This window comes from Ambystoma mexicanum, chromosome 12 (assembly GCF_040938575.1).
Source record: "Ambystoma mexicanum isolate Mex_15411 chromosome 12, UKY_AmexF1_1, whole genome shotgun sequence".
NCBI classification, from domain to species: Eukaryota; Metazoa; Chordata; class Amphibia; order Caudata; family Ambystomatidae; genus Ambystoma; species Ambystoma mexicanum.
Window position 1 is genome coordinate 583134969 of NC_090936.1, and position 13945 is coordinate 583148913.

The following is a 13945-nucleotide window of genomic DNA, read 5'->3' on the forward strand; positions in this document are numbered from 1 at the left end:
ATGCATAGATACCATTAACAATTTGATGTTACAAATGTCAATGGTTCGGCAAAGTGGTGGAAAATTGCCATGGGAAAAGAAACTGTGGGGAGATCACAAAGCGAATGTGACACCTAAATAATGCAACTCTGGGGGTTGATACAGCACAGCCTTTGAAGGGTGCAGTGAACAAATAAAAGCAAGACCAGTATTGAAGTGGAGGGCAGAGCAGAAAATATAATACACAGAGACACTTATCAAATATATCAAAAGAAACTAAGGAAAGACTCTGGGGATGAATAAACTAAAGGAAGAATAGACCGAAAGGCAGCAGTGAGAAATTAAAAAAAACAAAAGTAGAAAACTTTGAAAAAAAATGACCTATATTGGAAAATAAAAATGTTCTCTTCTGCATAATCAGTCATAAATTGTAGAGTACAAACAAACTGCAGAAGAGACCAAAGGCCTAATGAAAGCAGTAGAAAAGTATTTAAAATCTGAAGGATGATCACCATAGACCATGAAATCAATCGCGGACAAAGAGGAGGAGGAAAGTAAATCTGGTTAAAATACTGCAGTGCGCGTCCAGAAGTCTTCTACAGTGGGCGTCCAGAAGTCTACTACGTTGGGCATTCAGAAGTCTACAACAGTGGGTGTTCAGAAGTCTACTACAGTGGGCATCCAGAAGTCTACTACAGTGGGCATCCAGAAGTCTACTAGAATGGGAGTCCAGAAGTCTACTACAGTAGGCACCCAGAAGTCTTCTACAGTGGGCGTCCAGAAGTCTACTACAGTGGGTGTCCAGAAGTCCACTACAGTCGGGGTCCAGAAGTGTACTACAGTGGGCATCCAGAAATTACCCACAGTGGAAATAGGAAGAAAAGACATGTATTACCTATGTCTGCAGGAAGGGCGGATAAGCAAACTAATTGAGATCAGCACGTCCTGGCTTCAGTACCTTAAGGAAAGACACAGAAGAAGGAAAGGGAGGGGTGATGCGTGCAGTAGCCAAAGGAAATAAGGTGCTATATCAAGAACGAAAAGTATAAATGGACCTAGAAAGCATGGGGATTCTGCTCAAAACAATAGAGGGATGCCTTAACATAAATAATGAATATGCCCTATACAAAAGTATTAGGAAAAATGTGTTGAACAATGGAATTAAAAACTTCAGTAAGATAGTGTTGTGTAGGGACATTAATAATCATAATCTGCTGGGGAGAAGCAGAACATTTGACAAAAAGCAGAACAGCGATAGAGGACTATAACATGAGTATCATGAGTGATGGAACAGGGATGTGCAGAGATAGATCCAAGCCTCACTTTAGTATCACTGATGAGTAAAGGCTCATGGAAGGTGCTGGAGGACCACAACATGGGCACTGATCATTTCCCTATAGTAATAAAGCTGAACGAAGACTCTGTGGCAGAACCAGTGCCTAGAAGTACAGAACACTCTGGGAGGCATCTCACAGCGAATGCCAAAAGAACATGACAGAAACACTAGAATACGAGAACATGCATGCCATAGTAATGCAGGTTTAGCCATAAAAGAAGTGGTAAGAAAAAAACAAGAAAATTAAGATGTTAGCACCGTGGTCGAAAATGAGTGTACAATGGCAGTCCGGGACAGGAACGGGAAGCTGCAAAAGGCGAAACACACAATGAAGGGAGAGGATTTCATTAACAAGCAAGAGCAAAAGCGCAAATAGAAATAAGAGTTCATAACAAACGACTATATTGGAGGAAATATCGAGAACAAATGAATGGAGACACCCTTACAAAAGAAGTGTGTGATCGGTTCAGACAGATTAGCGGGACATGGAGGAGAATGCTGGAGAGGCCATTTGCTTACCATTTGGAAATGAAAGAGAAGGCAGACTTATCAGTTAGACAGGAAGAAACCCTAGAGGACCAATGTAATGCATGGAAGTAAGATTCCTTCATGTACTATTCACAATGCAAGAGATGGAGGATTCTATAACAAAAGAAATACGAGTCCTGGGGAAGATGGATTAGGGCCATGTTACCTGAAGCAAGTAAAGACGTTTTACTAAATTATACATTCAGACTTGGGAAGCGGGATCCTTTCCCCTGGAATGAAAAACAGCAATAATAATCGCTACATTTAAACTAGGGAAAAGAGGGGTGGGGGTGCCCATCATATAGTCCAATGGACTGGCATATCATTTAGAGCCTGGTGGAGATCTATGGATTGACACATCATTTAGAGCCTGGTGGAGATCTATGGACTGGCGCATCATGTAGAGCCTGGTGGAGATCTATGGACTGACACATCATGTAGAGCCTGCTGGAGATCCATGGGCTGACATCATGTAGAGCCTGGCAGAGATCTATGGGCTGACACATCATGTAGAGCCTGGTGGAGATCTATGGACTGGCACATCATGTAGAGCCTGGTGGAGATCTATGGACTGACACATCATGTAGAGCCTGGTGGAGATCTATGGACTGACACATCATGTAGAGCCTGGTGGAGATCTATGGACTGACACATCATGTAGACCCTGCTGGAGATCCATGGGCTGACACATCATGTAGAGCCTGCTGGAGATCCATGGGCTGACATCATGTAGAGCCTGCTGGAGATCTATGGATTGACACATCATTTAGAGCCTGGTGGAGATCTATGGACTGGCACATCATGTAGAGCCTGGTGGAGATCTATGGACTGACACATCATGTAGAGCCTGCTGGAGATCCATGGGCTGACATCATGTAGAGCCTGGCAGAGATCTATGGGCTGACACATCATGTAGAGCCTGCTGGAGATCCATGGGCTGACATCATGTAGAGCCTGGCAGAGATCTATGGGCTGACACATCATGTAGAGCCTGGTGGAGATCTATGGACTGACACATCATGTAGAGCCTGCTGGAGATCCATGGGCTGACATCATGTAGAGCCTGGTGGAGATCTATGGACTGACACATCATGTCGAGCCTGCTGGAGATCCATGGGCTGACACATCATGTAGAGCCTGGTGGAGATCTATGGACTGACACATCATGTAGAGCCTGTTGGAGATCCATGGGCTGACATCATGTAGAGCCTGGTGGAGATCTATGGACTGACACATCATGTAGAGCCTGCTGGAGATCCATGGGCTGACATCATGTAGAGCCTGCTGGAGATCTATGGACTGGCACATCATGTAGAGCCTGGTGGAGATCTATGGACTGACACATCATGTAGAGCCTGCTGGAGATCCATGGGCTGACATCATGTAGAGCCTGGTGGAGATCTATGGACTGACACATCATGTAGAGCCTGGTGGAGATCTATGGACTGACACATCATGTAGAGCCTGTTGGAGATCCATGGGCTGACATCATGTAGAGCCTGGCAGAGATCTATGGGCTGACACATCATGTAGAGCCTGCTGGAGATCTATGGACTGGGACATCATGTAGAGCCTGGTGGAGATCTATGGGCTGACACATCATGTAGAGCCTGCTGGAGATCCATGGGCTGACATCATGTAGAGCCTGGCAGAGATCTATGGGCTGACACATCATGTAGAGCCTGGTGGAGATCTATGGACTGGCACATCATGTAGAGCCTGGTGGAGATCTATGGACTGACACATCATGTAGAGCCTGGTGGAGATCTATGGACTGACACATCATGTAGAGCCTGGTGGAGATCTATGGACTGACACATCATGTAGACCCTGCTGGAGATCCATGGGCTGACACATCATGTAGAGCCTGCTGGAGATCCATGGGCTGACATCATGTAGAGCCTGCTGGAGATCTATGGGCTGACACATCATGTAGAGCCTGCTGGAGATCCATGGGCTGACATCATGTAGAGCCTGGCAGAGATCTATGGGCTGACACATCATGTAGAGCCTGCTGGAGATCTATGGACTGGGACATCATGTAGAGCCTGGTGGAGATCTATGGGCTGACACATCATGTAGAGCCTGCTGGAGATCCATGGGCTGACATCATGTAGAGCCTGGCAGAGATCTATGGGCTGACACATCATGTAGAGCCTGGCGGGGATGTAAATAAAGTGCAACGTGGATTCAGGCAATGTAGGTCAACTATCTATGGATCAAATAATTAGGGTCACCACAGATATCAGGGAAAGCCAAAGGAATAAAGAACTAATAGGGCCACTATTTATACATATTGAAAAAGCAGATCACATGGTTTGCTGGGACTGGCTCTTGTTCAAGCTTCACGGCATGAAAGTGAGGAGGGAAATATTCAGCTGGATGAGGGATTTTCTTAAAAACAAAAAAATGGAAAATATGCTGTCGCTGGAATACACATAGAAAATAGAACACCACAAGGCAATAGCTTAAGTCCACTGTTGTCTAGTGAAATGATTAACGGTTTAGCAAATGACATCGAAAAAAGCCCCTGGGAGATGGGATTCTTTGCAAATGATCGCCTTGTACAGTATGGAAGTAAGAACATCCAAATGATACAGCTAAAGAAGTACTATCGTGCAAGTACCTAGTAATAAGATTAAAATGTAATCCAGGGAACAATTAGAGTCGATAGAAGACGAATGCAAAGCCAGACTAAATCTGATGAGAGCTTTGGCTTGCACCAATTGGAGGCGGACAAAGTCTATACATGCTGTATAAAGGACGCGTAAGGGTCACTGCCTATAGCAGCAAAGCGCAGTGGGGTTCCCAAAATCACTAAGGGGGGAACTCCAAACAATGCAGAACCAAAGCTCTGAGAACATGCTCAGGGCGCTGGGTGAAGTTCCACAAGATTTTATGGAAGACGTGCATGTGGACATTAAGCCATGCTCAACCGGTGTTACTGGAAGCACTGGCCACGCAGCGAAAGAGTTTCACTCCATACAGGGCGCACGTATATTTCGAGGATACTGAGAGCAATTGGCACTACATGCGATGAGAAGAATAAATAACAGGGATACCATGAGATTCCCAACATGGAGGTTCAGAAGGCCATACGAAACACAGAAAGGAGGGCGAGGAATGGATCCATGATGGTGAAGGAGCTAAAGAGATGAATACAGGACGTGGTATGAAACCCATACCAAGGAACTGAAGCGTTGGTCTTCTTCTCAGCTTTTAATTTCCTTTCCTTTCATCACCATTGTCTCCCCGTTTCCTCTTCCACTTTGTCTACATGGGTGTGCTGGTTTATGCCGCAGGTAAGGGTGGATACCACTATGTTTGCTGCTCGTTCAGCGAGGAGTGCCATGGCTTCCAAAGCTTTCTGGGCTGGGGCTTGACTGGTCCGATGAAAATGTGTTTGGTACATTTGATTGCAAACCAGTGGAACATGGCTCGGCCATGCTTCTTTTCTTTTTGGTGTTGCTATTTTATTATTCACCCTTCTCTGTACCACCCTGCACCTCATTGGCTATGTCCAGCTTCCATGAAATTAGCCCCGCTTATTTAAGCTACTCACAAAAGTGAGTTGACAAAAGTTGGCAAAACAGAACTGACAATCTAAACTCACGTTTGGGGTATCTAACGCTTAAAAAAGGGGCATGTGGCAAGTGAGGTGGAGGGCTAATTGGACCGCGCATGGCAATAATCATTGGTGTGCTTTATTCGCCACATAATTCAGTAGTCATGTCGTATAAGTCCACAAACCCCACGGACTGATGTAATGCAGTAGCACCGTGGTGGTATCCGCGGAATAACGGGTCAGCTGGAAAATCAGTATCCAAAATTGACTGTGTGTGGTAGCGTGAGGTTAAATGTTAAGTGGGATGGACGTGATTTCGTTAGGACCTACTGGAGGCCCATATATAACCGGCCTGGGTGCAGTGATAGAAATGTGTACCGTCTGAGTAATACGTGTATGGCAGGATTAAACACTAAGAAATTGTACGGTTCAATGAGAATGTCTTACGAGATCCGGTACCACAAGGACTGGTGTGTTGCAAAGTAATGGAGTCCGAAACAAGAGAGGTAGATATTTGGTGTCTGTGTAAGACACAGCGTGTGGGAGGGTGACGCACACGTGCAAAAGGATAGAGAGGCAGGATAGCATTCAAGAAGCAGCCCTTGAAAGCATGCACGCCACTAGGACACATGTAGTTCTCAATCTGGTGGCCGATGTGGGATCACAGATGGGTGAGCTAGAAAATCGGTCCCTGAGGTGGAGCATGCATGTGGCGGGGGTCATGTAAAATGCTTAAGTATGGATAAGGAAGGACAGGCAGCACAAATTGGATCACACAGTGCTAGGACTGGCGTGGAAGAGAATGTCCTTTTGGTCATAAATGAAATCACAGACTTGAGAAATCTGTGGCCATACCAGAAGATTCATGACAAATGGCGGTGAGATGCAAACATGGTCAGGGTGAGAGACGGGAGGTGAATAGCAAAAGACAAATATACCTCAAGGGCTATCCACAGGGCTGTGGATAGCTAGAAAAGGGGCTCTACCCCATTCTGTGTGGATTAGAACATGTTCAAAACAAAAAAAATAGCTTCTATTAGCATATATCATATTTACATTTGTGCTCTTTCAAATGTCTTCCCAAGCTCGCGCAGTTCCTGCAGTCCTTTCTCGAGCTCGTTGGCTGTCTGACGAATCTTCTCAGCGGCTTCAGTCTTTGTGCCATCCTGCAACTCCTTGGCATCCTTGGCAATGTAGATGGCATCCATGATGAGGAAGAGGCCTGTCAGGACACCGCTAGCCACTCCTGCAATCCGGATTCCTCTGGCCAAACCACCCGCTGCTTTGCCCAATTGTGCTAGCCGCACAATCTCCACCACGTTGGCGATCCCTCGACCTGCGCGGGGTATTGCCATAAAGGCCATGGACTCAAACTGGTGGGCGCTGATAAGAGAGAAATCTGGATGTTGGCTGAGTCTCTCCAGCTGGCAATGGACACTTGTCAGGCACAATTCAACCACCTTCATGTCTGCCTGGTACTTGCGAATGAGATCCTCCACCTTTGCTCGCTCCAGTCGTTCGTTCACTGTGTCGGAAATGGTGGCCGAGGCACTAGTGACGCCACCTGCTGCTGCCACACCCAAACCTACCCCAGTGACAATCAAGGAGGCTCCAAAGGTGAAGGGTGCAAGGATCATGCCCACAACGGTGGTAATGCCACCAGCGGCACTGACCGCACCACCGGTGATGCTGGCAATGGTGGCGCTATGGTGGAAGTGGTCCAGGCCTTTAGCAATGCGACGTAGTGTGGTGATGGTAGCCTCGAAAGAGGGGGTACGGTCTTCCAGGAGCTTCTGGAACTTCTTCATGCCCACGGCGGTTTGCTGGAGTGCTTCCATGATATCTAGGGTGGAAAGGGAGAAAAGTATTAACCTCTTTGCTGCCAGATAATAGGAGTCAGAGTGAAACAAGCTACCCCCTTCACTGGCTGAGGATCTAAATGAAAATACTGATTCCTTTACTCCGAATCCCGAAAATCCTAACTTTTTCCCTTGGATTTTTGCACAAATAAATGCAGGGTTTGGGGGTCCTCCCAGATACCCCATTTCCAATTAATACCCCTACCTGATTTACCATCTATATTTGTGCAAACATTTGACAATAAACCCTCCATTTTCAGGTTCGATATTTTCATCCTATCCCCCTGGCGGACCCTATAAGCATCAGAAAAAGATTAACCCCTTGTGTCAGGAAGCAGGGTGTGGTACAAAGGTACAGTCGAGCCCCTCACTACAACAGACGGGAAGCCTAGGAAATACAGATAAAGTCATTTTATGTGGCAGTAAAGGGCTGTTGTAAGAGCCAAAGCAAAAATTCAATTAGCATCTTGACTACCAGGAACCCCAGAGAAATATGAACCTTTCACTGCCAGTGAGAGGTAGTTAGACAATTAAAACTGCTTTGCTGGCAGACACTAGGGGCTACAGAGGAACATAGTAACTGCTGCCAGATACAGGAGCTACAGACACATTGATAATGATGTGCACTCTTACATCCAGTCCCCTTTCCTCCATACTGTATGGGAGTCCCTTCCAGGGGACGGGAGACAGAACTTTTTTCACCAGAAAAAACCTTCTTCCCCTTTAAATTTAGAGGCGCGCAGGAGTGCAGCCCAGGGAGCATGCGCTGCCCTGACTCCGCCCTCCGGCGCCACACCCGAGTCCCCTTTTCCGCGTCGACGGGAACGGGACGAATTCACCAGCGCTCCTGGGTTTGGCTTCGGCCATGTAATTCCACGTGCGGATACTCCTTCTCTTTGTCTTTTTTGTCTTATCTATCATTCAGGTACTCAGTCCTCAGGCATCAAGCTCCTCCCCGGCGCATGTCGGCTTCTACAGGGTTCAGCAGGTGTCCATCCTGCAACGGGCCCTTCCCAACCTCAGACCCCCATGCCCTCTGCCTACTTTGCCTTGGCCCAGACCACTGTTGGCAATCATGTTCGGCGTGTGACTCGCTGTCATCAAAGGCGCTGAAGAGCAGACTAGCCAGGTGGAGGGAGATCTTCCAGAGGTTGCCTCCAGAGGATCTCAAGAACTTTGTGAAGCATCAGACCAGGCCCAAGGTAGGGCCGATATTTTCCAGCGCACCCCGCACGGGAGACTCCTTCCTAGGGACACTCCCGCGTGGGAGGGACCGGCCAGGTCCTTCTACCAGCACGTGCACTGAGGCTGCTGCAGCTACCGGCCTTCGGGTCGAGGGATCCTCTCGGACACAGTGTCGAGGGACCGGAAGGTTCTTGTACCGAGCCTACACCCGAGGGGCTCTGCCCTTTTACCCGCACCTTGGCCGAAGGGCTACGCCCTAACACCAGCAATACGTCAGCGGGGCTACACCCTAATACAGGCAATACGTCCGAGGGGGCGCCTAAACGCAGCTCTACAGACCCTCGGGTCGAGGGTGTCACACTTACCGGGCCGAGGCCCGAGGAGCAGGGTAGGCCTTGTGATCCACACGCAAGAGTCTTGGACGAGGCTGGGCCCAGCGGGCCAGGCACCACATCGCAGGCACGTCGCAGGCAGCTCGACAAAATGGCCACCGTGCCAGAAAGCGGCACACGTCCGACACCATTTCAGGAATTTGGCCAAGAACGAGTGTCAAGGTGGGACTGGCCTCAACCAGGTACATGGCCTACAGTCTACCCTTCATTTGCGCAGGGAAGATTTCCTTTGCATCCACATGGACAGGGTATGCAGCGGCTCCAGCAGCCCCCTGCTACCCTGTCGGTACCCCCTGCCCCCTCTTTGGCCAGTGAGGAGGTGCTCTTCAAGAAGTTCCTCGGCCTCATGAGGTCTCCTCAGATGAGGGTTATCATCAAAGACGCCATCAGGGAAGGCCTCCCTGCCATGCTTGCGGCACCACAGACGCCTCCATCAGGCCCCTAGGCCACGGTGCAGCCGCCTCCTTGGGCTCCACATCCAATTCCTCGACCTCCGCCACCTCCTCAGCCTCTGGCTGCGGTCCCTGTACCCCAGCCTCTAGCGCCATCTACTCCTCCTCCTCCACAAGATCCTCCAGATCAGATGGATACGGACGAGGAGGAGGACCCGGATATGCCATCCTCAGCCAGGGCCTTCCACCAACGTCTTGCTGGCCTGGCAGAGTACCTGCCCTCCCCAACCCGAGGTCGAACAGCCGGTAGAGGGGGTTCTGTCAGAAGTCATCATGCGATGCCCCTCTGCCAACACAGGGATTCCACTGCAAACCGATGTTACCATGGCCAAGAAGGGTTGGCTCAAGCCTAACTCAGTCCAGCCGGTCAATCGATGCCTGGACGCCAAGTACAGACAGATGGAGGGGGATGCACTCTTGCTCTCGACCCATCCTCAGCCAGACTCCTAGGTGATAGCTGGGGCATCACTATACTCCAAGCCTCTCTCGCCCTCAGCCTCCTCCTCTGCGGCGCTGCTAGACAAGGAGGAGAAGACCTTGGAGGTATACAGCAAGAAAATCTATTCCAACGCGTCCTTGCACCTCTGTCAGGCCAACCCTGATGCCATGCTGGCTGCCGCCAACCAGAGGTTATGGCGGGGAATTTGCGAACTTCCTCCCGGAACTCCCCACCCAGTGCCAGTCACGCGTTAAGGTGGGGCTAGATGAAGCCAAGCTTGTGGCGCATGACCTCATGGAATCCACAGTGGCTCATATCGATACCTCAAGCCGTGCCATCTGCATTGCCACGGACATGAGGAGAACAGCCTGGCTCTGGGCAACGAAATTCAAGGCGGATGTCCAGGAGCGCATCCTAGATCTACCGTTTGAGGGGGTGGACCTCTTCCACTCCTCTACGGACGAAGAGCTGGACAAAAAGAAGAACAGCTCACAAAGGGCAAAGTCTCTGTCCATTCTTACAAAGCCCACGCCCACATTGTACGCCCAATCTCAGCAGCGCTCAGAAAAGGGTCGTACATATGGAGGGTTCCGAAACTTCCAGGAACGCAGATCCAGGTAGCCGGACTGCTCGCCGTCTCAGAACCGTGCAAACAACAAAAAAGTGGGGGGGAGTAAGGGCTTTTTCCAGTCCCCCTCCTCAGCGTCAGCCTCCGAGGGAAAGAAGGCATGACACGCCCCTTCGGGTCCACGTGTCTCCAGTGGGGGGCAGGCTTGCTCTCCATGCACATTTCTGGCACCAGAATTTTGCGGACCCCTGGATCCTCTCCATAGTATCCACAGGGTAACGCCTTCCTATCCCAGCCTCTCCTCCCTCCTCCACTCCCACAGGTTGGGACAGCAACTCTTTTGGCGGAAATCCGGTCTCTTCTAGAGAGCCAAGCAGTGGAGGAAGTCCCAGCCTCTCAGCGAGGTTTTGGCTTTTACTCCAGGATTTTCGCCATTCAGAAGAAGAACCAGGCAGGCCTGAGAGTTGTGCTGGACCGTTCCACCCTCAACCTCGCCTTACACCTGCAAAAATTCAAGATGGTTACGCCAGCTTTTATAGCGGAGATATTGGACAAAGGACACTGGATGTGCTCCCTGGACCTGAAGGACGCATACCTACACGTCCGTATTTGGCAGCCCCATCGTTCTTTCCTACGGTTCAGAGTCATGGGCTACCATTTCCAATACAAAGCCCTTCTATTTGGCCTCAACTGGGCCCCCGGTTCTTTACCAGACTCATGAATGCAATGGCGGCCCTCCACAGAGTGCAGGGCCTACACATATACTCATACCTCGATGACTGGCTCGTCAGGGCTACATCGCCGGAAGCAGTACGTCACTCTGCCTATGCCCTTATGAACACACTGCACGATCTGAGCTTCTCGCTCAACCTCAAGAAGTCACAGCTGCAGCCTACGCAGACTCTGACATTCCTGGGACTCATTTGGGACACGTGCTCTGAGAGGGTCTTCCTGTCGGAGGACAAAATCTCAGCCATCAAGAGGGCCACCACCCACTTTCTCAGCAGAGAAGTGACCTAGGCATGGTGGTAACAACATCTCCTGGGTCTACTGGTGGCGGTCCTGTTAGTCATGCCGCACACAAGACTAAGGATGAGAAGGATTCAGCTGCACTTCACTGCCTCGTGGAATCAGGAGCAGGGCTCGCAATCTGAGATCATCAACGTTCCTCCATCTCTCCACCGGATCTAACCTGGTGGTCCATGGACTGCAACCTACGGAAGGGCAAGGCCTTTTGGCCGCCCTCTCCACAGGCCACCATAACCTGTGGATCGCTTTGACATCTGTGCAGAGCCTTCTGATGAAGGTTCGAATCCCGGCGGGGCCAAACTCAGCCTTTCATTTCATCCTACCAAGGTCGATAAATGAGCACCACACACCGTGGGTAATAAAAAGCACCGCTCAGATGCCTGAGGGTTCGTAGCGCTATATAAATGCTAAATTATTATTATTATTATTATTATTATCACCACAGACTCCTCGCTCGAGGGCTGAGGTGCCATCCTGGACGATCTATCGGTCTACGCCACCTGGACTCGACAGGAGCAGGAATACCAAATCAATTGGTTGGAGCTGAACGCCATCTGGCTAGCGCTCAGAGCATTCCTACCACTTCTCAAGGGCAAGGTTGTCCTCATCTACACAGACATACGTCCGAGCGGGCGCCTAAACGCAGCTCTACAGACCCTCGGGTCGAGGATGTCACACCTACCGGGCCGAGGCCCGAGGAGCAGGGTAGGCCTCGTAATCCACATACAAGAGTCTTGGACGAGGCTGGGCCCAGTAGGCCAAGCACCACATCGCAGGCACATGGCAGGCAGCTCGACAAAATGGCCACCGTGCCAGAAAGAGGCACCCGTCCGACACCATTCCAGGAATTCGGTCAAGAACGAGTGTCAAGGTGGGACTGGCCTCAACCAGGTACTTGGCCTACAGTCTACCCTTCATTTGCGCAGGGAAGATTTCTTTTGCATCCACATGGACAGGGTATGCAGTGGCTCCAGCAGCCCCCTGCTACCCTGTCCGTACAGAGCATGTACTACGTCAACAAGCTGGCAGGAACCAAATCCCCTCCTCTGTGCAGACTGGCGATCAGCATGTGGGAATGGGCCCTGGAAACGATTTACCTTTCTGCAGTCCACCTCCTGGGGCAATCCAACCTGGAGGCGGACAGGTTCAGTAGGCTGGGAGCAGACAATTACGAGTGGCAGCTAAACAACCTTGTTATTCAGGAGATCTTCAACAGGTGGGGTCACCCCCAATTGGATCTCTTTGCCACCTGGCCCACCAAGAAGTGTCCCCAGTTTGCATCCTGGCAGGGTCAGGGCCCCGGTTCTCTGGGCGACGCATTTCACCTCCAGTGGACCGGCACGAAAGCCTACGCCTTCCCGCCCACTCCTCTGATCCACAGGGTAATTTGCAGACTCAAGGAGTCCCACCGACTCCTCATCATTCTGATAGCTCCATGATGGCCGGCCAGGTCATGGTTTTCGGAGCTCCTCAGACTCTCAGAGGTGCCCCGTATACACCTTCCAACGGGCCCAGCACATCTTCTGGTGCAGCAGGAGGGTAGATTCATCCACCCTGTGCAAGGAAAATAGCCCTTACAGTGTGGTACCTGAGCAGGTAACGCTTCGGCACCTTAGCCTCTCACAGGTCAGTCTGGAGATCATACAGGGCGCCAGGAGCAAAGCCACCAGGGCCCAGTACAAAAGCAAATGGACCAGATTCTGCCACTGGGGACACTCCAAGGGAATTGACCCCTTCGCCTGCAATTTGGACGACATGCTCTACTTTTCGGCACACCTCGCTCATTCGGGCATAAAGGTGGACACCTGCCGCACATACCTTGCAGCCATTGGGACTTACAGGAACTCAGAGGAAGGCATTTTTTCCTCCTCCAACCCTATCGTCAAGAACCATCTGACTGGTCTCGCTAGGCTCTACCGGCCCGTCAAGAGACCTCACCCGGTGTGGGACCTTAACATAGTCTTGGGAGCCCTGGCACAGAAACCATTCGAGCCAATGGCGTACGTGGACATCAGGCTGGTCACCGTTAAGACGGCCTTACTAGTCAGTCTTAAATTGGCTCGCAGAGTCAGCAAGATCCAGGCACTGGTCGCCTCTGAACCATATACCACCTTTCACAAGAACAAGGTCATCATGTGGACGCACCCGGCATTTCTGCGCAATGTTCCATCTGCATTTCACTTGAACGAGGAAATAGTGATTCCTACATTCTTTCCCGATCCCAAGGACGAAGCACAGAGAGTGCTGCACTGCCTGGATGTCAGGCGTGCCCTAAAATTCTACTTGGACAGGACCAAGGGCTTCCGCAAGTTGTACGCCCTGTTTGTCACTTTCGGAGGCTCGAGGCCAGGCTATCAGGCCTCTAAGGCCTCCATATCCCGCTGGATGGTCTCTGCCATCAAAGAAGCGTACGAGGGCCAGCACAAGCCGCTTCAGGCCAACATGCATGCCCATCGCATTCCAGCGCCATGTCCCTTGGAAAGTCGTAAGCAGGGCGGCCACTTGGGCCTCTCCCTCAGTTTTCTGCAAGCATTACTGTTTGGATGCCGGCTCTAGATCTGATGTGGCTTTCAGACAGGCGGTTCTCAGGAACCTATTTGCTTAAGGAGGGTC

General features: G+C 50.5%; 1 protein-coding gene across 1 annotated transcript in view; it reads right to left on the reverse strand.

Annotated features, from left to right (window-relative positions):
- LOC138513828 (apolipoprotein L2-like) overlaps positions 1-13945 on the reverse strand; it is a 172783-nt gene that overhangs the window by 36429 nt on the left and 122409 nt on the right. Inside the window, exon 4 of the mRNA XM_069628938.1 lies at positions 6465-7251. Within this exon, the coding sequence (XP_069485039.1) occupies positions 6465-7251 (787 nt within the window). The remainder of the gene's footprint in view (positions 1-6464; positions 7252-13945) is intronic.